This window comes from Pleurodeles waltl, chromosome 6, assembly GCF_031143425.1.
Source record: "Pleurodeles waltl isolate 20211129_DDA chromosome 6, aPleWal1.hap1.20221129, whole genome shotgun sequence".
NCBI lineage: Eukaryota > Metazoa > Chordata > Amphibia > Caudata > Salamandridae > Pleurodeles > Pleurodeles waltl.
Genome location: NC_090445.1, coordinates 1,723,388,887 through 1,723,414,892, shown reverse-complemented (window position 1 = coordinate 1,723,414,892; position 26,006 = coordinate 1,723,388,887). Strand labels below are relative to the sequence as shown.

At 48.7% G+C, this 26,006-nt stretch overlaps 1 protein-coding gene across 3 annotated transcripts in view; it reads right to left on the bottom strand.

Moving 5' to 3' along the window:
• The window catches only part of ABCF1 (ATP binding cassette subfamily F member 1), a 484,546-nt gene that overhangs the window by 201,239 nt on the left and 257,301 nt on the right, over positions 1-26,006 (bottom strand). For all 3 annotated transcript variants that reach the window (XM_069241960.1, XM_069241963.1, XM_069241962.1), the window contains 4 exons: positions 21,267-21,350; positions 21,062-21,186; positions 9,408-9,520; positions 6,306-6,477 (listed from right to left, as the gene is read on the bottom strand). In XM_069241960.1, the coding sequence (XP_069098061.1) occupies positions 6,306-6,477; positions 9,408-9,520; positions 21,062-21,186; positions 21,267-21,350 (494 nt within the window). The remainder of the gene's footprint in view (positions 1-6,305; positions 6,478-9,407; positions 9,521-21,061; positions 21,187-21,266; positions 21,351-26,006) is intronic.

The following is a 26,006-nucleotide window of genomic DNA, read 5'->3' as shown; positions in this document are numbered from 1 at the left end:
CTAGTGGAGATGCCCACCCCTCTGGACACTGCCCCCACATTGGGTGGCAAGGCAGGAGAGGATAAGAAAAACAAGGAGGAGTCACCCACCAGTCAGGACAGCCCCTAAGATGCCCTAAGCGGAGGTGACCCCTGCCTTGAGATATCCTCCATCTTCAGTTTGGAGGATTCCCCCAATAGGATTAGGGATGGACAAAGAGGGTGTAGCCACCCTCCAGGACAGTAGCCATAGGCTACTGCCCTCCTGACCTAAACACATCCTTAAATTTGGTATTTAGGGGCGACCCAGGAAATCAGATTCCTGCAACCTACACAAAGGAGGACTGCTGACCTGAAAGCCCTGCAGAGACAGAGATGACAACTGACTTGGCCCCAGCCCTACCGGCCTGTCTCCGGACTCAAAGAACCTGCACAGCGACTCATCCGACAGGGACCAGCGACCTCTGAAGCCTCCGAGGACTGACCTGAACCGAAGGACCAAGAAACTCCTGAGAACAGCGGTACTGTTCACCAACAGCAACATTTTTGCAACTTTGAAAGAATTCACTCTTCCCGCTGGAAGCGCGAGACCTCACACTTTGCACCCAACGTCCCCGGCTTGAGCTCCAGAGACCCAACACTGCAGAGAGGACTCCCAGGCGACTGCGACCTTGTAAGTAACCGGAGACGACCCCCCCTGCACCGTCACAGCGACGCCTGCAGAGAGGATCCAGAGGCTCCCACTGACAGAGACTGCCTGGAACAAAGAACCCAATGCCTGGACCAAGCACTGCACCTGCAGCCCCCAGGCCCGAAAGGAACCGACCTCCAGTGCAGGTGTGACCCTCAGACTGCCCTCTGCCTAGCCTAGTCGGTGGCTGGCCCGAGAAGCCCCCCGGTGCCCTGCCTGCATCGCTAGAGTGACCCCCGGACCCTTCCATTGATTTCTGCAGAAAACCCAACACTCACTAAGCGCACTGCACCCGGCCACCCCTGTGCCGCTGAGGGTGTGTTTTGTGTGCCTGTTTGTGTCCCCCCCAGTGCTCTACAAAAACCCCCCTAGTCTGCCTCTGAAGACCCAGGCACTTAGCTGTTGGCAGACTGGAACTTTCTATATAAAACTATTGGCCTGGAGTTAAGTCTTTGCGTGTAGTTCCTCATTTATTGCCTGTGTGTGTACAACAAATGCTTAACACAACCCTCTGATAAGCCTACTGCTCGACCACACTACCACAAAATAGAGCATTAGAATTATCTAATGTTGCCACTATCAACCTCTAAGGGGAACCCTTGGACTCTGTGCACACTATCTCTCACTCTGAGATAGTATATACAGAGCCAACTTCCTACATAAGCATTGTACTGTGAATTGATTGTATTTTTCACCACAAATCTTAGGTAACTCTTGTGCTTTGCATTCAAGTAAGCATCCTCTAGGTCAATGGTTTCCATAAAATGTCCCTCTTGTATTTGTGGTAGGAATTCCTAAAAAGTCGTCATTTTGACTTTTTGGGTTTTTATGAATTTGTTTAAAAACCTGAGGTCTAGAATTAGACGTAAAGATCCATCTGTTTTTGGAATTAGGAAGTAAGTTGGGAAAATTCCTTTGTTGATTTGTAGTTCTATTGTATGTTTGTCTAACAATTCTTCTACTTCCTTTACTTTCTTGAGAAGTCGATTTTTCTCCTCTTTTGAGTGAAACTTTGTACTTGGCTTCCTTACTGGAGGAAAACCTCTAAGCTCTATGCAGTATCCATATTGGCTTGTGTTCAGTATCCATTTATCTGAAGTTATTTTTCTCCACTCTTGGAGGAAAATATTTAATCTTCCCTTCAATGGAGAGGTGTGGTGTAAGTCTCGATGTGTATGCACTATGGTACAGTCACTTATTTGGAGTGTTTGTACCTCCTCTATTTGGCTGACGTCTTCCTCGAAAGAAGCCTCATCCTGGTTGTTGATAGTGCTAGCCCTGTGGTGTTGTGGTACCCTGTTGCCACTTTGAAAAGTCTGATGTGAACTCCCTGCTTGAAAACTGCCTCTTGTGGTCGGTCGTCTTGAAGTGAATGCGCCTCTCTTTACTTCTCCTTGAAACATTAGTAACCCCATGGATTTTGCAGATTCGCTATCTTTTTTTAGATGATTTAGACTATTATTGACTGAACTGCTAAATAGTTGCTGGCCATTAGCGGAAATATTGATAATTTGTGCCTGTACCTCTGCTTTAAAGCCTGAGCTTCTCAGCCATGAATGTCTTCTGAGTATGACCCCCATCATTTGTCTACTGGAGGTGTCAGCTGCATCTAGTGCGGATTGTAAGTATGCATTTGCAATGTTCTTGCCACATTCTGTTAGGTGAGCTGCTCTTTTTTTTCCAATTGCTCTGGGAGGAATTTAAAAAAACTCTCCCACCTCCGCCCAAGGTTTATGCGCATGCCTATTGAGTAGTGCATTCGAATTGGCAATGTGCCACTGATTCGCTGCACTATGTACCATTCTGAGATCCATCCTTTGGCTCTCCTTCCCTAGGGGAGGCCCCGAGGTGGATGGAATATTAGCTCTCTTCCTGGCTGTGGACGTAACAATGGAATCCACAGGCACCATGCCCTTGGAATATGGTGGTTCCTTTGATGAATACTTCTATTTCTTCTCAATTTTTGGAAAGACTGCTCGACAGGTGGCTGGTTCTTTGAAAGATTATTTTTCTTGGTCGAGTACACTCAGGAGCATTGGAAGGAACTGACTTCTTGCTTGACTTGGCAGTAATGTTTCCAAAAAGAAAAAGACCTGAGGCTTGTCCTCCTCGAGTTGGACATTGAATCTGCCCGCTGCATCAATTACCATATTGTACATCCCAATGTCATCTGGTGGTGTCGGTTTTGAAGGGTCCGAGTCTACACTCTTCTGGGGAGTAAGTCTCCACATCCTCCCACTGTTGTTCGCAGAAATCCCCTGCGTCTGAAGCCCATTACAAATCTGCTTTTTCTTCACAGAGAATTTCGTCCTCCTCTTGAGGTGTGAGAGTAGCCTGTATTTCTTTGACCTCCATCTCTCAAGAGTGCCTTTTCGCCAAGGATTTATGGGGAATCCTAAATTCCATGGGGCTTTCGTCGAAATCCTTCTTGCTTTCTAGGAGTACTGACATTTCGGCCTTGAGCCTCTTTCTTTTTTTCTCTATTTCCACCTCACATTCTTCTGGACTTGTGGTCCTCGATTTTGATGTCGAACTCTCCTTCGACAATGAATCAGTCTTCAAGTTTTGACTTGCTTTTGACTGCTGCATCTTCGATGCTTAAAATTCTTTCACCCCTTCATCCTTTGACGTTCTGGGTTTTTTCCAAGTCTTGCTCCCCGCGGCGCCCCCTTTGAGGTTTCTTTGGGACTCCTTTTCCAGGCTTCTGTCTACAGGTGGCAAATGTTACGAACCCGAGGCCCCTGTTTGAGATCGCAAGTCTGATTTTTCTGACTGAGTATTTAGAGGAGTGACCACTGTCTCTCAACTCAGACTTTTGGCTTTTTGAGAGTGTATGTTAAGCTTTCGGCTCCTCTGCGAAGGGACTGAGTAGACTGCTGCCCCTCCAAAGCGTGGTGGGCCATCCTTTGTTTCGCTTCTACTTTTATGCCTTTAAGTACAAACACGCCACAAGCAGCACAGTCTCTGGTTCTGTGGTGAACTGGCTGGCACAGGTTACACACCAGGTGTCTATCTTTGTGTGCGTACTTGTGGTGGCAGTTCTTGTAGAACTGGAATGGAGTGTTTTCCATTACTCGAACTTGCAGGTCTTCCGAACGGGCCTCTTTGCTGCAAAAGAAATACTCAAAAACTGCCTTCTCCTTTGACTGCTCTCCATCGACAAATTTTCCTTCCATTGACATGTTCAGTATGGAAACGTTTTTAAAATCTTCCAATTTTACTCAAACTTTTGCTTCGGTTTGAGCCCTCTTCTGTAACATCCAGACCCACCAGCGGAAATAAATAATCTGAAGATGGCGACAAAAAGTGGGAACATCCACAGGAAGTAGGACAACGTCACAAAGGGGCACCAAATGGCTTCCTGTCCCGCCCACCAACAAACAAAATAAAAAACAACATAGAAGGACTTCCAACAGTGGGGAATTTCATACAAAACCACTAGATGGCAGAACTCACAGCATGTGAATCCAGAAAAGATCCACGCTGCAAAACTCACTGTTTTTGCTTCTGCTTCCACAGAGGGTAGCGGGGGCACTTATATTTTAGCCAGTTGGGGAGGCGAAACATGATGGATTCAACATCTCAAGTTAATTACTGTCACTAGAATAGTCATTCGTACTGGACTCATCCTGAGAAACGGAACTGATGTCACTCAGCACACGAGTAGTGTCCCTGTAGCTAGAGCCATGTGGCTGCTTCTCCCTCAACTGTTGTTGCTCCTCCAGCAAATGTGGAGCCTCCTTACCTGGATCAGAGAGGCGTCTGGTGGACTAGGACTCTACAGCAGTAGTGGGGCCATCGCTGTTGGATCAGAGAGGCATCTCTAGAAAGACGACTGCACCAACAATGGTGCCGTCAGTGCTGGAGGAGAAGGAGCTGGGAACAGATGTTGTATGTGGTGCTAACGATGCCAGCAATGAAGGAGGCAGTGCAGGAAGAGGCTGGGGCAGGAAGGGGGCTAGTGGCTATGAGACACCCCGCTTTAATGGAAGTCCAAATTGCTCTACAGGTCCCATGAGGCCTGAATGCGCTCTAAAGGGGGCTCAGGCTCTCCTAAACACCTCAAACACTACAATGCAAGAGAATGCTAGATCCACACTTGGAGCAGGAAACATGGGCATGCTTGTGGACTATGGGGACCTGAAGACAGATCCTTAGGAGAGTCGAGAGGGGTTAGCAGTGTTGGGCCAGGGCAGGGAGTGTGCTCTGCAAAGTGTGGTTCTAAAGCTACTTCCTTCACGTATGACAACATCTAGGAGACTTACTTTTCTCTTGCTGTGGCTCTTTTGCTTGTGAATGCATAGGAGCCGGGAGACCCTGAACATTTACTCTCTCCATCATCCCTCGGTTTTCCCATAAAGAGTTTTGCTTCCCTATCGTTTATTGCCTTGGGGTGCATGCTGTGATGAGACACTCAGTAGCTCGAAGTAGGACTAAATCCAAGGCACCAAAGGCAGACGTTACCGCCCGTCAGCGACAGATTTCTGACCTTCACAGTTTCTCCACAGCTTAAACTCTGGAGGTTTAAGGGATAATAAATAAGTGCATTGCACCTAACAAATTTTGAAGAAAATATTCCTGAGAGGAATTTGAATGAGCAAATTCCGGGATCCTCATTGAAGGTACAGAAAAAAAGGAAACTAATGTCACGTCATCAGGTGGGAGGTTGTATGGCGCCAGTGATGTCAGTGGTGTTGTTTCACATGCTGGTGTGAAGCCAGTCGTGGCACGGCATGCAAGAGCTATGGGAAAAGTTTCTGGACCCCGTCTGGTGGCCAAGGTATTCAAAGGTGAGGAATCTGCAGGAAGACAGATCCATTTGAATTACAGTTCTAGGACACGGGTCAGCACGTTGCGGTGTGCCGGCAGTGCAGTTGCGTGTATACAACTCAAGTTCCATGCAGACGGCTGTACGAGGTGCACAGTGTACCGGCAGGCTGCGTGTGCACTGCGTCGGCTGTTCTGGATGATGGGATTGAACGCACAAGGGGCTGTGAGCCCACAGGTGTGCTGTTTCTACGTTGCAAGTATGTGTGCACATGAATGCGCGATTTTACGGAGAATACTTTGGACGGGTTATATACAGGCACAGCCTGGAAGGGATAAGCAAAATTAATCCAGGACATGGTTCATTTACTACATGGGGGCTGTGTGTGTGCATAATTCTGAATCTGGATAAAAATGTGAGAGTTCAGTGGAAACATTAAAGGGGGGATGTTATTGTGTGTCTGAATCCAAATCATACACATTCCACAAGGTCCTGGATAGGAGGAGTCGAAAGTAGATCAGTGTGGGCTGTGACTGTACATGCAATAAAGATATCCACCTCCCTCAAGGCCATGATGGACTTGTGTGACAGTATAACGCAATCCAGGTATTTCAGTCTTGTTTTGATTTCACTGAATCAATCAAAATAACACCCGAAATCCACAAATTGCAGGTGAAAAGTTCAGCGTTGTAATTACCTGATGTGAGGTGGTCGCCATACACACGTGGTGCCTATGCACACATGGTGAGCCACAAGTCTGATTTAGGCCACAAAGGGGAGAATTCAGTGGATCTGTTAAAGGTCTGTGTGCGTCTAAATGTCAGTAAGTGGCTGCATCTATATGTCTGGAGCAGAGGTTTACTCGTACCATGCAGGCCCAATATAGGAGGGCTCAGCGGCGGGGGGTTGGGGAAGGTAAACTTCACAGTGTACTCTCGTGGCCGCTTCAGCAGCTCTGCTGGCTCGTTTGCCTCTTCGTCTGGGTTCTTTTTTCGGCATTTCTGCTGTTTCCGCGTGAGTGCTTCTTTGGTCTGCTTCTCCTATGGATGGAATACAGATCGAATGTACATTAAAAAAGGCCTGCTTAGAGGGTCTTTCTCTCCTCTATCCCCTGTGCACTAGTTCACCAGCTCTGCTAGTCACCGCCAGCTTAGAGGGTCTTTCTCTCCTCTATCCCCTGTGCACTAGTTTACCAGCTCTGCTAGTCACCACCTGCTTAGAGGTCTTTCTCTCCTCTATAAGCTGTGCACTAGTTCACCAGCTCTGCTAGTCACCACCTGCTTAGAGGGTCTTTCTCTCCTCTCTATCCCCTGTGCACTAGTTCACCAGCTCTGCTACTCACCGCCTGCTTAGAGGGTCTTTCTCTCCTCTACACCCTGTGCACTAGTTTACCAGCTCTGCTAGTCACCTCCTGCCTAGAGGGTCTTTCTCTCCTCTAGCCCCTGTGCACTAGTTCATCAGCTCTGCAACTCACCGCCTGCTTAGAGGGTCTTTCTCCTCTCTACACCCTGGGCACTAGCTCACCAGCTCTGCTACTCACCACCTGCTTAGAAGGACTTTCTCCTCTCTATACCCTGTGCACTAGTTCACCAGCTCTGCTGGTCACTCCCTGCTTAGAGGGTCTTTCTCCTCTCTATCCCCTGTGCACTAGTTCATCAGCTCTGCTACTCACCGCCTGCTTAGAAGGACTTTCTCCTCTCTATCCCCTGGGCACTAGTTCACCAGCTCTGCTGGTCACTCCCTGCTTAGAGGGTCTTTCTCCTCTCTATCCCCTGTGCACTAGTTCATCAGCTCTGCAACTCACCGCCTGCTTAGAGGGTCTTTCTCCTCTCTACACCCTGGGCACTAGTTCTGCTACTCACCGCCTGCTTAGAAGGACTTTCTCCTCTCTATCCCCTGGGCACTAGTTCTGCTACTCACCGCCTGCTTAGAAGGACTTTCTCCTCTCTACACCCTGGGCACTAGCTCACCAGCTCTGCTACTCACTCCCTGCTTAGAAGGACTTTCTCCTCTCTACACCCTGGGCACTAGCTCACCAGCTCTGCTACTCACCGCCTGCTTAGAAGGACTTTCTCCTCTCTATACCCTGTGCACTAGTTCTGCTACTCACCACCTGCTTAGAGGGTCTTTCTCTTCTCTATCCCCTGTGCACTAGTTCACCAGCTCTGCTGGTCACTCCCTGCTTAGAGGGTCTTTCTCCTCTCTACACCCTGGGCACTAGCTCACCAGCTCTGCTACTCACCGCCTGCTTAGAAGGACTTTCTCCTCTCTATACCCTGTGCACTAGTTCTGCTACTCACCGCCTGCTTAGAGGGTCTTTCTCCTCTCTACACCCTGGGCACTAGCTCACCAGCTCTGCTACTCACCGCCTGCTTAGAAGGACTTTCTCCTCTCTATACCCTGTGCACTAGTTCACCAGCTCTACTGGTCACTCCCTGCTTAGAGGGTCTTTCTCCTCTCTATCCCCTGTGCACTAGTTCATCAGCTCTGCTACTCACCGCCTGCTTAGAAGGACTTTCTCCTCTCTATCCCCTGGGCACTAGTTCTGCTACTCACCGCCTGCTTAGAGGGTCTTTCTCCTCTCTACACCCTGGGCACTAGCTCACCAGCTCTGCTACTCACCGCCTGCTTAGAAGGACTTTCTCCTCTCTATACCCTGTGCACTAGTTCTGCTACTCACCGCCTGCTTAGAAGGACTTTCTCCTCTCTACACCCTGGGCACTAGTTCTGCTACTCACCGCCTGCTTAGAAGGACTTTCTCCTCTCTATCCCCTGTGCACTAGTTCATCAGCTCTGCTACTCACCACCTGCTTAGAAGGACTTTCTCCTCTCTATACCCTGGGCACTAGTTCTGCTACTCACCGCCTGCTTAGAAGGACTTTCTCCTCTCTATACCCTGTGCACTAGTTCTGCTACTCACCGCCTGCTTAGAGGGTCTTTCTCCTCTCTATCCCCTGTGCACTAGTTCATCAGCTCTGCTACTCACCACCTGCTTAGAAGGACTTTCTCCTCTCTATACCCTGGGCACTAGTTCTGCTACTCACCGCCTGCTTAGAAGGACTTTCTCCTCTCTATCCCCTGGGCACTAGTTCTGCTACTCACCACCTGCTTAGAGGGTCTTTCTCCTCTCTACACCCTGGGCACTAGTTCATCAGCTCTGCTACTCACCGCCTGCTTAGAAGGACTTTCTCCTCTGTACACCCTGTGCACTAGTTCACCAGCTCTGCTGGTCACTCCCTGCTTAGAGGGTCTTTCTCCTCTCTATCCCCTGTGCACTAGTTCATCAGCTCTGCTACTCACCGCCTGCTTAGAAGGACTTTCTCCTCTCTATCCCCTGGGCACTAGTTCTGCTACTCACCGCCTGCTTAGAGGGTCTTTCTCCTCTCTACACCCTGGGCACTAGCTCACCAGCTCTGCTACTCACCGCCTGCTTAGAAGGACTTTCTCCTCTCTATACCCTGTGCACTAGTTCTGCTACTCACCGCCTGCTTAGAAGGACTTTCTCCTCTCTACACCCTGGGCACTAGTTCTGCTACTCACCGCCTGCTTAGAGGGTCTTTCTCCTCTCTATCCCCTGTGCACTAGTTCATCAGCTCTGCTACTCACCACCTGCTTAGAAGGACTTTCTCCTCTCTATACCCTGGGCACTAGTTCTGCTACTCACCGCCTGCTTAGAAGGACTTTCTCCTCTCTATCCCCTGGGCACTAGTTCTGCTACTCACCACCTGCTTAGAGGGTCTTTCTCCTCTCTACACCCTGGGCACTAGCTCACCAGCTCTGCTACTCACCGCCTGCTTAGAAGGACTTTCTCTCCTCTACACCCTGTGCACTAGTTCACCAGCTCTGCTGGTCACTCCCTGCTTAGAGGGTCTTTCTCCTCTCTATCCCCTGGGCACTAGTTCTGCCGGTCACTCCCTGCTTAGAGGGTCTTTCTCCTCTCTAACCCCTGGGCACTAGTTCTGCTACTCACCGCCTGCTTAGAAGATTTTCCCCCCGCCTTTAGATCCTTCAGCTTTTTCTCCTGTTTCTCGTACTGTTTTTGCAGCTCCTTCTGCTTTTGCTGGTACATCTTCTTAAAGGCGTCTGGAATCCAAAACCAGATATTAGGAGGCGTAGGAAAGTGTGCGAGGGACAAACTATAATCCAGAGTCACTCCTTCTGTGACAAATAAAGTGACCTGTAGAGTGTCTCATGCATAGAAAAAGAAATGGGCATTACAGGACCGATGCCGAGGCGTGCACGGAATAAGACAGTGTTAGGAAGAGACAGGCTGCCGAGCCAGCCATGTACAGAAAAACACAACATGGATCCAACAAATGGGTGTTTGCACAAAGGCACGCCTAGAGTCCTAGAACTAGACACTAAGGATAAGGAGGAAGATGTCTGAAAAAGGGATGTAGGAAGTTGGCTCTGTATGTGCTATTTCAAAGTAAGGAATAGCATGCACAGAGTCCAAGGGTTCCCCTTAGAGGTAAAATAGTGGTAAAAATAGATAATACTAATGCTCTATTTTGTGGTAGTGTGGTCGAGCAGTAGGCTTATCCAAGGAGTAGTGTTAAGCATTTGTTGTACATACACATAGACAATAAATGAGGTACACACACTCAGAGACAAATCCAGCCAATAGGTTTTGTAAGGAAATGCCTCCTTGGCATGGTTGCCCCCTGACTTTTTGCCTTTGCTGATGCTATGTTTACAATTGAAAGTGTGCTGAGGCCTGCTAACCAGGCCCCAGCACCAGTGTTCTTTCCCTAACCTGTACTTTTGTATCCACAATTGGCAGACCCTGGCATCCAGATAAGTCCCTTGTAACTGGTACTTCTAGTACCAAGGGCCCTGATGCCAAGGAAGGTCTCTAAGGGCTGCAGCATGTCTTATGCCACCCTGGAGACCTCTCACTCAGCACAGACACACTGCTTGCCAGCTTGTGTGTGCTAGTGAGAACAAAACGAGTAAGTCGACATGGCACTCCCCTCAGGGTGCCATGCCAGCCTCTCACTGCCTATGCAGTATAGGTAAGACACCCCTCTAGCAGGCCTTACAGCCCTAAGGCAGGGTGCACTATACTATAGGTGAGGGTACCAGTGCATGAGCATGGTACCCCTACAGTGTCTAAACAAAACCTTAGACATTGTAAGTGCAGGGTAGCCATAAGAGTATATGGTCTGGGAGTCTGTCAAACACGAACTCCACAGCACCATAATGGCTACACTGAAAACTGGGAAGTTTGGTATCAAACTTCTCAGCACAATAAATGCACACTGATGCCAGTGTACATTTTATTGCAAAATACACCCCAGAGGGCACCTTAGAGGTGCCCCCTGAAACTTAACCGACTGTCTGTGTAGGCTGACTAGTTCCAGCAGCCTGCCACACTAGAGACATGTTGCTGGCCCCATGGGGAGAGTGCCTTTGTCACTCTGAGGCCAGTAACAAAGCCTGCACTGGGTGGAGATGCTAACACCTCCCCCAGGCAGGAGCTGTAACACCTGGCGGTGAGCCTCAAAGGCTCACCCCTTTGTCACAGCCCAGCAGGGCACTCCAGCTTAGTGGAGTTGCCCGCCCCCTCCGGCCACGGCCCCCACTTTTGGCGGCAAGGCTGGAGGGAACAAAGAAAGCAACAAGGAGGAGTCACTGGCCAGTCAGGACAGCCCCTAAGGTGTCCTGAGCTGAGGTGACTAACTTTTAGAAATCCTCCATCTTGCAGATGGAAGATTCCCCCAATAGGGTTAGGATTGTGACCCCCTCCCCTTGGGAGGAGGCACAAAGAGGGTGTACCCACCCTCAGGGCTAGTAGCCATTGGCTACTAACCCCCCAGACCTAAACACGCCCTTAAATTTAGTATTTAAGGGCTACCCTGAACCCTAGAAAATTAGATTCCTGCAACTACAAGAAGAAGGACTGCCCAGCTGAAAACCCCTGCAGAGGAAGACCAGAAGACAACAACTGCCTTGGCTCCAGAAACTCACCGGCCTGTCTCCTGCCTTCCAAAGAACTCTGCTCCAGCGACGCCTTCCAAAGGGACCAGCGACCTCTGAATCCTCTGAGGACTGCCCCGCTTCGACGACGACAAGAAACTCCCGAGGACAGCGGACCTGCTCCAAAAAGACTGCAACTTTGTTTCAAGAAGCAGCTTTAAAGAACCCTGCAACTCCCCGCAAGAAGCGTGAGACTTGCAACACTGCACCCGGCGACCCCGACTCGGCTGGTGGAGAACCAACACCTCAGGGAGGACCCCCGGACTACTCTACGACTGTGAGTACCAAAACCTGTCCCCCCTGAGCCCCCACAGCGCCGCCTGCAGAGGGAATCCCGAGGCTTCCCCCGACCGCGACTCTCTGAAACCTAAGTCCCGACGCCTGGAAAAGACCCTGCACCCGCAGCCCCCAGGACCTGAAGGACCGGACTTTCACTGGAGAAGTGACCCCCAGGAGTCCCTCTCCCTTGCCCAAGTGGAGGTTTCCCCGAGGAAGCCCCCCCTTGCCTGCCTGCAGCGCTGAAGAGATCCGTTGATCTCTCATAGACTAACATTGCAAACCTGACGCTTGTTTCTACACTGCAGCCGGCCGCCCCCGCGCTGCTGAGGGTGAAATTTCTGTGTGGGCTTGTGTCCCCCCCGGTGCCCTACAAAACCCCCCTGGTCTGCCCTCCGAAGACGCGGGTACTTACCTGCAAGCAGACCGGAACCGGGGCACCCCCTTCTCTCCATTCTAGCCTATGCGTTTTGGGCACCACTTTGAACTCTGCACCTGACCGGCCCTGAGCTGCTGGTGTGGTGACTTTGGGGTTGCTCTGAACCCCCAACGGTGGGCTACCTTGGACCAAGAACTGAACCCTGTAAGTGTCTTACTTACCTGGTAAAACTAACAAAAACTTACCTCCCCCAGGAACTGTGAAAATTGCACTAAGTGTCCACTTTTAAAGTAGCTATTTGTCAATAACTTGAAAAGTATACATGCAATTGAAATGATTCAAAGTTCCTAATGTACTTACCTGCAACACCTTTCAAACAAGATATTACATGTTAAATTTGAACCTGTCGCGGTCAGGGGAAGCCTCGGGATTCCCTCTGCAGGCGGCGCTGTGGGGGCTCAGGGGGGACAGGTTTTGGTACTCACAGTCGTAGAGTAGTCCGGGGGTCCTCCCTGAGGTGTTGGTTCTCCACCAGCCGAGTCGGGGTCGCCGGGTGCAGTGTCGCAAGTCTCACGCTTCTTGCGGGGAGTTGCAGGGTTCTTTAAAGCTGCTTCTTGAAACAAAGTTGCAGTCTTTTTGGAGCAGGTCCGCTGTCCTCGGGAGTTTCTTGTCGTCGTCGAAGCAGGGCAGTCCTCAGAGGAGTCAGAGGTCGCTGGTCCCTTTGGAAGGCGTCGCTGGAGCAGAGTTCTTTGGAAGGCAGGAGACAGGCCGGTGAGTTTCTGGAGCCAAGGCAGTTGTTGTCTTCTGGTCTTCCTCTGCAGGGGTTTTCAGCTAGGCAGTCCTTCTTGTTGTTGCAGGAATCTAATTTTCTAGGGTTCAGGGTAGCCCTTAAATACTAAATTTAACGGCGTGTTTAGGTCTGGGGGGTTAGTAGCCAATGGCTACTAGCCCTGAGGGTGGGTACACCCTCTTTGTGCCTCCTCCCAAGGGGAGGGGGTCACAATCCTAACCCTATTGGGGGAATCCTCCATCTGCAAGATGGAGGATTTCTAAAAGTTAGAGTCACCTCAGCTCAGGACACCTTAGGGGCTGTCCTGACTGGCCAGTGACTCCTCCTTGTTGCTTTCTTTGTTCCCTCCAGCCTTGCCGCCAAAAGTGGGGGCCGTGGCCGGAGGGGGCGGGCAACTCCACTAAGCTGGAGTGCCCTGCTGGGCTGTGACAAAGGGGTGAGCCTTTGAGGCTCACCGCCAGGTGTTACAGCTCCTGCCTGGGGGAGGTGTTAGCATCTCCACCCAGTGCAGGCTTTGTTACTGGCCACAGGGTGACAAAGGCACTCTCCCCATGGGGCCAGCAACATGTCTCTAGTGTGGCAGGCTGCTGGAACTAGTCAGCCTACACAGACAGTCGGTTAAGTTTCAGGGGGCACCTCTAAGGTGCCCTCTGGGGTGTATTTTGCAATAAAATGTACACTGGCATCAGTGTGCATTTATTGTGCTGAGAAGTTTGATACCAAACTTCCCAGTTTTCAGTGTAGCCATTATGGTGCTGTGGAGTTCGTGTTTGACAAACTCCCAGACCATATACTCTTATGGCTACCCTGCATTTACAATGTCTAAGGTTTTGTTTAGACACTGTAGGGGTAACATGCTCATGCACTGGTACCCTCACCTATGGTATAGTGCACCCTGCCTTAGGGCTGTAAGGCCTGCTAGAGGGGTGACTGACCTATACTTGCATAGGCAGTGAGAGGCTGGCATGGCACCCTGAGGGGAGTGCCATGTCGACTTACTCGTTTTGTTCTCACTAGCACACACAAGCTGGCAAGCAGGGTGTCTGTGCTGAGTGAGAGGTCTCCAGGGTGGCATAAGACATGCTGCAGCCCTTAGAGACCTTCCTTGGCATCAGGGCCCTTGGTACTAGAAGTACCAGTTACAAGGGACTTATCTGGATGCCAGGGTCTGCCAATTGTGGATACAAAAGTACAGGTTAGGGAAAGAACACTGGTGCTGGGGCCTGGTTAGCAGGCCTCAGCACACTTTCAATTGTAAACATAGCATCAGCAAAGGCAAAAAGTCAGGGGGCAACCATGCCAAGGAGGCATTTCCTTACAAGGGATAATACAAGACAGACACCGAGCAGCAGCAGGAGGAATCATGCAGACAGAGGGACGCACAGAAAGACAGTGCCGAGTATCAGACAGTACGGTCGGAAGGCAGAGGTCTGTGGACAGAGGTACACAACCTGACATGGGGTAGAATGGAAAATGAGGGCAAGATGGAAACGCCTGCACAAATTAACGCACAAAATATCAGTGCATAACTGAAGATGTGGGCCCCCTGAGTTCATGTTTCAATTAAATATTAAATTAAATAAGAGGAATCCACCACAGCGAGACAGGTGACTAAACACAGTAGAAGAAGCAAAGCACACAAAAGGAGAGCACAGATGGTGCAACAACAGAATAGCCATGGCAGTTCAGACCACAGGACCCAGATTATTTCTGCCCTTCGCTGGCTTTCCAGATTCAGTTTGTTTCCCATTAAAAAAACCTCACTCACACAGCAAGTTAATTTACATCTAATCATTCCCAGTACAACTGGAAAAAGTGCAGATTCTTTCTTTGAAATGAAAATGTCACTTACCCAGTGTACATCTGTTCGTGGCATCAGTCGCAGTAGATTCGCATGTTGTGCAATAGCTCGCCATCTGGTGTTGGGCCGGAGTGTTACAAGTTGTTTTTCTTCGAAGAAGTCTTTCGAGTCACGGGACCGAGTGACTCCTCCTTTTGTCTCCATTGCGCATGGGCGTCGACTCCATCTTCGATTGTTTTTCCCCGCAGAGGGTGAGGTAGGAGTTGAATTGTAGTAATAGTGCCCATGCAATGGAGTGACTAAGTATGCACCTATTTAAGGTTGAGATGATACATATATAAATAATTGAAGGTAACTTCCAAACTGCTACAGGCTCCCGGGGAGGCGGGTGGGCACATGCGAATCTACTGCGACTGATGCCACGAACAGATGTACACTGGGTAAGTGACATTTTCAGTTCGATGGCATCTGTCGCTGTAGATACGCATGTTGTGCATAGACTAGTAAGCAGTTATTTCCCCAAAAGCGGTGGATCAGCCTGTAGGAGTGTAAGTAGTGTGAAATAATGTTCTTAATACGGCTTGACCTACTGTGGCTTGTTGTGCGGATAACACGTCTACACAGTAGTGCTTGGTGAATGTGTGAGGCGTAGACCATGTGGCTGCCTTACATATTTCTTGCATTGGGATGTTTCCTAGAAAGGCCATGGTAGCACCTTTCTTTCTGGTTGAGTGTGCCCTTGGTGTAATGGGCAGCTGTCGTTTAGCTTTAAGGTAGCAGATTTGGATGCATTTAACTATCCATCTGGCTATACCTTGTTTTGATATTGGGTTTCCTGCATGAGGTTTTTGAAATGCAATAAATAGTTGTTTAGTCTTTCTGATGTTTTTTGTTCTGTCAATGTAATACATCAATGCTCTTTTGACATCTAATGTATGTAGTGCCCTTTCAGCTACGGTATCTGGCTGTGGAAAAAACACTGGAAGTTCCACTGTTTGATTTAGATGGAACGGTGAAATAACCTTTGGCAAAAATTTAGGATTGGTCCTTAGGACGACTTTATTTTTGTGTAGTTGTATAAAAGGTTCCTGTATTGTAAACGCCTGAATCTCGCTTACTCTTCTTAGGGAAGTAATGGCGATGAGAAATGCCACCTTCCAGGTTAGGAACTGTATGTCGCAGGAGTGCATGGGTTCAAAAGGTGGACCCATAAGTCTAGTTAGGACAACATTTAGGTTCCATGAAGGAACAGGTGGTGTTCTTGGTGGTATAATTCTCCTAAGGCCCTCCATGAATGCTTTAATGACTGGTATCTTATATAGTGAAGTTGAATAGGTAGTCTGCAGGTATGCAGATATTGCTGCAAGGTGTATTTTAATGGAAGAGAAAGCCAGGTTAGATTTTTGTAAGTGAAGCAAGTAACCCACTACATGTTCTGGAGTTGTGTGTAATGGTTGTATTTGATTAATATGGCAGTAGCAAACAAACCTCTTCCATTTACTTGCATAGCAGTGCCTGGTGGATGGCCTTCTAGCTTGTTTTATGACTTCCATACATTCTTGGGTAAGTTGTAAGTGCCCGAATTCTAGGATTTCAGGAGCCAGATTGCTAGATTCAGCGATGCTGGATCTGGGTGTCTGATCTTTTGGTTGTGCTGTGTCAACAGATCTGGCCTGTTGGGCAATTTGATGCAGGGTACTACTGATAGGTCTAGCAGCGTTGTGTACCAGGGTTGCCTTGCCCAAGTTGGTGCTATTAATATGAGTTTGAGTTTGCTTTGACTGAGTTTGTTTACCAGGTAAGGAAGGAGAGGGAGAGGAGGAAAAGCATAAGCAAATATCCCTGACCAGTTCATCCATAGGGCATTGCCTTGGGATTGTTCGTGTGGGTATCTGGATGCGAAGTTTTGGCATTTTGCGTTCTCCCTTGTCGCAAACAAGTCTATCTGAGGTGTTCCCCAGAGTTTGAAATAAGTCTTCAGAATTTGGGGGTGAATCTCCCATTCGTGGACCTGTTGGTGATCTCGAGAGAGATTGTCTGCGAGTTGATTTTGGATCCCTGGTATAAATTGTGCTATTAGGCGAATTTGGTTGTGAATTGCCCAACGCCAAATCTTTTGTGCTAGCAGGCTTAACTGCGTGGAGTGCGTCCCCCCCTGCTTGTTTAGATAATACATTGTTGTCATGTTGTCTGTTTTGACGAGAATGTATTTGTGAACTATTATTGGTTGGAAAGCTTTTAGTGCTTGAAAAACTGCTAGAAGTTCTAGGTGATTGATATGCAGTTTTGATTGATGTACGTTCCATTGTCCTTGTATGCTGTGTTGATCGAGGTGTGCTCCCCACCCTGTCATGGAAGCATCTGTTATTACGTATTGTGGCACTGGGTCTTGGAAAGGCCGCCCCTTGTTTAAATTTATGTTGTTCCACCACAGAAGCGAGAGGTAAGTTTGGCGGTCTATTAACACCAGATCTAGAAGGTGACCCTGTGCTTGAGACCACTGTGATGCTAGGCATTGTTGTAAGGGCCTCATGTGCAGTCTTGCGTTTGGGACAATGGCTATGCATGAAGACATCATGCCTAGGAGTTGTAATACCATCTTTGCTTGTATCTTTTGTGTTGGATACATGCGTTGTATGATGGTGTTGAAATTTAGAATTCTTTGTGGACTTGGAGTGGCTACTCCCTTTGATGTGTCTATTATGGCTCCTAGGTATTGTTGTACCTTGCGCGGCAGAATGTTGGATTTTGTAAAGTTGACGGTGAACCCGAGTTTGAAGAGGGTTTGTATGATCTGATTTGTGTGATTTGAGCACTCTATGAACGAATGGGCCTTGATTAGCCAGTCGTCCAAATATGGGAACACATGTATTTGCTGCCTTCTTATGTGTGCAGCGACTACCGCTAGGCATTTGGTAAAGACTCTTGGTGCGGTTGTTAATCCGAAAGGCAGTACCTTGAATTGGTAATGTATTCCTTTGAATACAAACCTTAGGTATTTCCTGTGCGATGGGTGTATTGGTATATGGAAATAAGCGTCCTTGAGGTCTAAAGTTGCCATGTAGTCATGTAGTTTTAGCAATGGCAATACTTCTTGTAGTGTGACCATGTGGAAGTGGTCCGATTTGATGAAAGTGTTCACTACTCTGAGGTCTAGGATTGGTCTCAGCGTTTTGTCCTTCTTTGGTATCAGAAAGTACAGTGAGTAAACTCCTGTGTTTAGTTGTGTGTTTGGCACTAATTCGATTGCATTCTTTTGCAATAGTGCCTGCACTTCTATCTCCAGGAGATTGGAATGGTGTGTTGTTAAATTTTGTGCTTTTGGTGGTATGTTTGGAGGGAATTGTAGAAATTCTATGCAATAACCATGCTGGATAATTGCTAGAACCCAAGTGTCTGTAGTGATTTCCTCCCATGCTTTGTAATAATGACCTATTCTTCCCCCCACTGGTGTTGTGTGGAGGGGGTGAGTGACATGTGAGTCACTGTTTAGTAGTAGGGGTTTTGGGGCTTTGAAATCTTCCTCTATTTCTAGGGAATTGCCCTCCTCTATATTGTCCCCGAAAACCTCCTCTATACTGTCCCTGGTAACTGGACGGTGGTGCTTGTGAGGTACTGGCTTGTGTGCTCTGACCCCGAAACCCCCCTCGAAAGGGCGTTTTACGGAATGTGCTGTAATTTCCTCTGCTCTGCGGGGAGTAGAGTGCGCCCATGGCTTTGGCAGTGTCCGTATCTTTTTTGAGTTTCTCAATCGCTGTGTCCACTTCTGGACCGAACAGTTCTTTTTCATTAAAAGGCATATTGAGAACTGCTTGTTGAATCTCTGGTTTAAATCCAGACGTTCGGAGCCATGCATGCCTTCTGATAGTTACAGATGTATTAATTGTCCGTGCAGCTGTATCTGCAGCGTCCATGGAGGAGCGGATCTGGTTGTTGGAAATGGCCTGTCCCTCCTCAACCACTTGTTTTGCCCTATTTTGTAAGTCCTTGGGCAGATGTTCAATGAGATGTTGCATCTCGTCCCAGTGGGCTCTGTCATAGCGCGCAAGTAGTACCTGGGAGTTCGCGATGCGCCACTGGTTTGCAGCTTGTGCTGCGACTCTTTTACCAGCTGCATCGAACTTGCGGCTTTCTTTATCTGGGGGTGGTGCATCTCCAGATGTGTGAGAGTTGGCCCTCTTCCTAGCTGCTCCTACAACGACAGAGTCTGGTGGTAGCTGTGTAGTGATGAAAGCCGGGTCTGTGGGAGGCGCCTTATACTTTTTTTCCACCCTTGGTGTGATTGCCCTACTTTTGACCGGCTCCTTAAAGATGTCTTTTGCGTGCCGGAGCATACCAGGGAGCATAGGCAGGCTTTGGTACGAGCTGTGGGTGGAGGAGAGTGTGTTGAATAAAAAATCATCCTCGACCTGTTCTGAGTGGAGGCTTACGTTGTGAAATTGTGCTGCTCTAGCCACCACTTGCGAATACGCGGTGCTGTCCTCTGGTGGAGATGGCTTCGTAGGGTATGCCTCCGGACTATTATCTGACACTGGGGCGTCGTATAGGTCCCATGCGTCCTGATCTTGGTCACCCTGGCTCATGGTGGTGTGAGCTGGGGAGAGTGATGGAGTTTGTGCTGGTGAGACATTAATCACGGGCTGAGGAGAGGGTGGTGGGGTAACTCTTTTCACCACTTTTGGTTGTGGTGTCTGTTCAGTCTGGAACTCCAACCTTCTCTTTCTCCTAATAGGGGGAAGGGTGCTTATTTTTCCTGTCCCCTGCTGTATGAAGATACGCTTTTGCGTATGGTCCACATCAGTTGCTTGTAGCTCTTCCTCAAACCTATGCTTTTGCATTTGGGAGGTTAGCGAGTGCTCTTCTGTATAAGAGCCTGGAGCTGGGTCGCTTGCAGTTTGTTTCGGCATCGAAACCTTGTCTGCGTGTTTTTTCGGCTCCGAGGTGACTTTTTTCTTTTTCGGGGCCGAAACCTCTCGGCGTCGATCTGCTTCGGTGCCGCTGTCTCGGCGTCGAGCCGTGTCCACACCGGCATCTCGGTGTCGAGGCTTGTCTCCAGCACTTTCTCGGTCCCGAGATGGCTGCGTGCCGGTGTCTCGACCGGAGTCGGACGACCTCGGCACTGTTTGGGCCTTTTTCGGTGCCGACGGTCGGTCACCGAATTTATGGGTGGAGCCATGGCCGGATGGCAGTGGCGTCCCCTGGGCCTTGTAAATGTGTCTCTGTGTGGTTTTCGACGTCTTACTCACGGTTTGTGTATCGTCGAATCCTTCGGAGTCTGAGTCTTGGATCGAGAAGGTACCTTCCTCTTCCTGTTCCTCGAACTCCTGTTGGGCTGTCGGTGCGGACGCCATCTGAAGTCTTCTGGCTCGACGGTCTCGGAGTGTTTTTCGGGACCGGAACGCACGACAGGCCTCGCAGGTGTCTTCGCTGTGCTCAGGTGACAGGCACAGGTTGCAGACCAAGTGTTGGTCTGTGTAGGGGTATTTATTGTGGCATTTGGGGCAGAAACGGAACGGGGTCCGTTCCATCGGCGTTCTTCAGCACGCGGTCGGGCCGACCAGGCCCCGACGGGGGATCGAAAAACTACCCCGAAGGGCACCGGAGCTCTTCGATCTTCGATGCGGCGTGGAATCTAAGTACGCCGATCCCGAACGCAACAATACCGACGAAAATCTTCCGAAATTAGCTAATTTTCCGTTCCGAAACTCGGAGCGACAGGAACACGTCCGAACCCGATGGCGGAAAAAAAACAATCGAAGATGGAGTCGACGCCCATGCGCAATGGAGACAAAAGGAGGAGTCACTCGGTCCCGTGACTCGAAAGACTTCTTCGAAGAAAAACAACTTGTAACACTCCGGCCCAACACCAGATGGCGAGCTATTGCACAACATGCGTATCTACAGCGACAGATGCCATCGAACATCTACTTTCTTGCAAAATGATTTTCCTGGAACCGGGCCTTCATTAAAAAGAGGATCACATAAGCTATTTTTCATTCTAGCCATAGAAAATTCCTTTCAATCATGTGTCAAATTTTCTATTAACATTCACAATACCCTATCTGAACACTAAAGGAGAAAAGGTAAGGTCGCAAGCGGGGTCACCTTTTTGATCAGATTTACAGAACACTGATGAGCTAGAATAAATGAGATCAAGAACTATAAGAAATACAACTAAAAGCTCCAACCCTTCAACTCAAGAGAAACACAATATTTGAGCGGCAGGGAAGGAGTACATTTGGATAACCGCAGTTGTGCGCTGTTGTGGACCATCTCTGAGACAGCGCAATGACTAAACATCCTCTGCGTAGGCCTTAAGAAGGCTGGACATAGGAGCAAGGTCCCAAACTCACTAGATTCTCCCCCACCCTCACGGAGGCTCAGGTGATCACGGCTTACTGTAGTTTCCCCTGTAGTAGAACAGCTTCTGGCTATCGAGATGGATGATGTCTGTACACACGTCATCCAAGAATCCTTGGTCGTGAGAGACAATCAGGAGCGTCTTCTTCCAACTCTGCAGATAGCTGGGAAGAGAAAGAGTCCATGAAATCTGCTTTATTAGCAGCTAGTGTCTTCGCCAAGGTTGTGCAAGGGCTACACTCACTTGTTTAACCAGATGACGGCGTTTAGGTCGAGGTGGTTGGTGGGCTCATCCAACATCAGCAACGTGGGCTCCATGAAGAGGGCTCTAAAGAGAGATGAAGACACAACTGTAATGGATTTGTGGAAGGGCGGGGACTATCCAGTATTAGAGCTAGGTAAAATGTTACTTTTTCCCATTCCACACCAGGTGGAAGCATATTACTGCATAAATTCACAATATTTAGTGATCTACTACAGCTTGCTAGAGGTGGAAATCCTGTGACGACCTGCATACTTTAAATAGTTAGTTTGCATCATCACAAGCCTTGTTTCGCCAAGGAGAATTGCACAAACCACTCAGTCAGTCAGATTTACCAGTTCATCCATAGAACAGATGTGAACGTTTTTTATTGCTTATATAAGGGCCACAATCAGACAGAAAAAGACAATTCTCACATTCTGGCATTTTTTTCCTACAACTACCCAGACACATTTTTACTGGAATAATAAACAAGGCTCGAAGGTGAGACCAGGAAAAATGTATTCGCTTTCAGGAAACTCAACTTGCAAAAAGCAACAGATAAGATAAGCAGTGAAAGAGGGACAGAGTTTTGATCTGCAAGTGAGCCTCAGTCAGATCAGCAGGTGGCTTTAACAATACTATACCCAGCCCGGTCTACTGAGCAAGCTGCAATAAAAGAAGGATGTTTAGATGGCAGGAACATACACAGCACAGTGGATGTAGGGTCAGCAGTCACCCATAAGCTGTACCCCCGGCACAGGGACCCAGGCTGTGGGTAGTTACACCCAAGGTCAAAAAGAATAGAGACTCCGGAAGAAAATGTAAGTGGGACAGAAGATAGCAGCAGACAGTGGCGAAGTAGCTGGACAGTAACTTGTGAGTAGGAAGAAGTAGAGAAATAGCGTCACACTACTATATGACTTTACAACACATGTGTAAGTATAACTTTAGTCCTGTTGGGGCTTGCACTCTGATTGCTTGGCTGCAACAGGAAAAAATAAATGTTACGGCTGCCACTACAGGACAGTGTCCTGAAAATTAAAAAGAAGAATTATTTTTGGGGGGCATTCTACGACTCCTGCAAGAGTGCCACAAAGTACAGGGGCGACACTGGGTCCCACGGGATCGGAAAAACATTTTTCATTTTTGGGGCTTGGGGGGGGGGGGTTGTCTGGTGGGTTGGCCATGTACGTGCGGTTGGCCCTGTGGCTAACCCATGGTGCGAACAACCAGAGGCCAATGCATGGCAGGGGTGGCCATAGTTATCCATGGGAATAAATTATTACTTTACTTTAAGCCAGCCAAGTTCACTGGAAAAAAAAAAAAACTCAAAAATTGAACTGACCTAATTGGGTATGGTACTAATTTGATTTCTGAAATTCACTGAAAAAAACTAAGGTTAAGGTGATGTTCTAGTTCTGTGAAAACGTCCGTTTAAACATAACATTTTGAACTAAAAAAAAAAAAAAAAAAAAAAAAATGGAAATTCACTATTTATAATTAAAGTACTTAAGCAGAGTTTTTTACCTAAATAGAACGTCACAATTTTTTTTCTCCCCTAAGTGAATCTGGCAGAAGTTCCATGTGAGTCCGCTCAGGTCAGTGCTGTGCCCTTACTCCCGCAAGAGTCTCAGGATCAGGAAAACAACTGGGAAGAAAGAAGGGGATGGGGGGTGGAATTGGTGTCCGTTCACTTTCAGGTGGGGGATAGTGAGGGGAGTGCTGGCCGGCAAAAGGGGTACTGGCGCAGAGCTGGGTCACAGGTCAAATTCAGAAGTTATAGTTAACTCAAGAAACTAGAACTCCGTCCTTGCCATACACTGCTTATGATCTCACATCCTACAATACTCACAACATGTCCTAGGACATCACCGTGCATGGCGGTGACACTATCCTTCTAAGGAAGAGAAGAGGCTCCACCGGTTGGCTCTGAAAAGATCTGTCTTTTCTCACTGATTGCACCCAAGGACACCGGGAGGATGATCAGCTCTTTCAGTTTCACAGGAACAAAAATAGGCATATCACGACGTTATTTTAGCATTTACAGGGGCACATTACTTCGACCCTGGGCCGGAAGCTGTGCCCTTTCTCCTAGTTACACGTTGTTTTAGTCCTTTTATTATTTTAGCAAAGCTTCATTTTAGTGCAAATGTTTTATCATTTTTATCAGTTGCCATTTCACGCAGAATTTGTTATTCATTCTTTGCACAATATTTTAATCCTCTGCTCAACCCAGCGCTGTACAAAATAGCTTACCATGTTGGTCCAAAGAGTACATTGTCTACCCTTAACTGAGGGACAGAAATATACATGTCACATCAGCGCAATTCTTGGAACAACAGATGTTTTATTATAAAAAAAAATATATATATATTTTTTTAAACACTGCTCTCACCACATTAAAAGAAACATTCCAGCCAGCTTGCCATCTTAAGCTGCACGTTGTTGCTGCAGTTTCTGCTGAAACTCTGCGCCTTCATACACGTGGGAGGACTCCCAACAGACCTCTTCGCTACCTACAGCACAGGTTCAGGGGATGGGTTTCCTTTGACACTAGAAGGCAGGTTAGGATTAACACTGCTCTAGTTCCAATGCCCACTCCTACCCTTTCAAAGGGTGCCACCAACCAATGGTAGTGGAATTAGAGGGGCCTTTGGAGTGCCACCTGTCTTGCCACTGGCTTGACCGTTACACAGGGGTGACAAAACTCCTTTGTATCTTCAGACATGTGGGGCCAGTGAAAGTCTGTCCCAAGTCGTCCTTTGCCCCAAATGGCCTGCAAGGGGAATGTCATGTGACAAGGTCAATAAAAATTCCCTACATTTCTGAGGAATGATCAACCTCCTGGTAGCATCAGGGTTTGGGTCTCTTGCCTCAGAATTGAGGAGGTTACTGTCCTGTAGACCCTATGGGTCCCACTGACATCTCCTGCTTCCTGAGTAGCAGCCTCAGACTTTCCAGAGTAGGACAGAGCTTCTGCTCCAGAAGAAGTTCTTCCCTGGTGGGTCCCCCTGCACCCAAGAACTCAGCTGTATCAGCTTTAACCTCCTGTGGTGCACCCAAGGAGCAGGTTCCTTTCCTCCCTCAGGAGTAGGATCATGTAGGAAAGTGTCCTCTTTCTTACATGGTTACCCCCATTTTCTGCCTGTTGTCAGTGTTTGACTGTGTCCACTGGGATCCTGCTAACCAGGACTCCAGTGGTTATGCACTCTCCTGAAGATTTTGATAACTGTACCTTCTTACCACAAATGGCATACTGGTCTCCCCATGTAAGTCCCTAGTATATGGTACCCAGGGCACTGGGATACCACAGGATCCCTATGGACTGCAGCAGTTATTCTGCCATCCATAGGGAGCCCATGCAAAGGGTTCTGCAGGCCTGCAATTGCAGTCTGCGTGAAATGGGTGCATGCACCCATTTTCACTATAGGTCACTGCACCAGGTCACCATAAGTCACCCCTATAGAAGGCCCTCTCAGCCCAGAGGGCAGGGTGCAGGGACCTGTGTGTCAGGGCACCCCTGCACTAGCAGAGGTACCCCTACAAACTCCAGGTCCATTTTCCTGGACTTTGAGTGCAGGGAACCATTTTACATGTGTACTGGACATAGGTCCCTACCTATGGTATGGCGAGCTACATAATGGGAACAACGAACCTGGGCATGTTTGGTATCAAACATGTCGGAATCATACCCCAATACTGTTGCAAGTATTGGAAGTATGATTACATGCACTCTGGGGTCTCATTAGAGGACCCCGAGCATTGCTACCACCAGTCTTACAGGGTTTTCCAGGCAGCCCAAGCTGCTGCCACCCCTCAGACAGGTTTTTGTCCTCCTGCTGCTTGATCTGATCAAGCCCTGGAAGGCAGAGCAAAGGATTTCCTTTGAGAGAGGGAGGTAACACCCTCTCCCTTTGCAAATAGGTGTGACCTGTTTGGGAGGGGTAGTTTTGCAGGGCACATTTGGTGCCCTCCGTTCATAAACTAGTCTACACTGGTTCAGGGACCCCCCAGTCCCTGCTCTGGTGCGAAATGGAAAGGGGATTGACCAATCCCCTGCCCCTCACCACCCCAGGGGTAGTGCTCAGAGCTCCTCCACAGGGTCCCTGTGTTCTGCCATCTTGTTTCCAAGGTTGGCAGGGAACTCTGGGAGCATCTGAGTGGCCAGGCCAGGCAGGTGACATCAGAGCCCTCTGTGTGGTTCTCCTGAGGTCTGGAAACCTTTTCTGTAGTGCTGCGTCAGCTCCTTCTGTGACTCCTGTGTCTGTGGGACTTCTGTGGGTGCTGCCTCTGCTTCTGTGGACTCTCTGCAACCCTGATGGTCTCCTGTGACCCCCCCCCCCCCCCTCCTCCTCTCCTGGGTTGCGTCCTCCTGGGCTTTGCTGGTCTCCAGCAGCATCACTTTTCCACTAACCACGAATTTACCTTTGTCAAGGCTTGTTGGTGGAATTCCTTCACCGACACCCATCTGCAATCTTCATTCCAGCGTGGGACATCTTCTGCATCCATCAGGAACTCTTCTCAGGCTCCAGTGCTGACCTGTTCTTCCTCATCGTCGACCAACTACTGCAAGTACAGTTGGCTCCTACTCCTCCTGGACTCCACTGACACTTATGGACTTGGTCCCCTCTCTCCACAGGTCTTCTTCTCCAGGAATCTACCGCTGGTTTCTTGCAGTCTTGTCTGGGTGTCTTCTTTTTTTCTCCTTTCCTTCTTTTTGAGAGGTTTGGGGAAATTCCA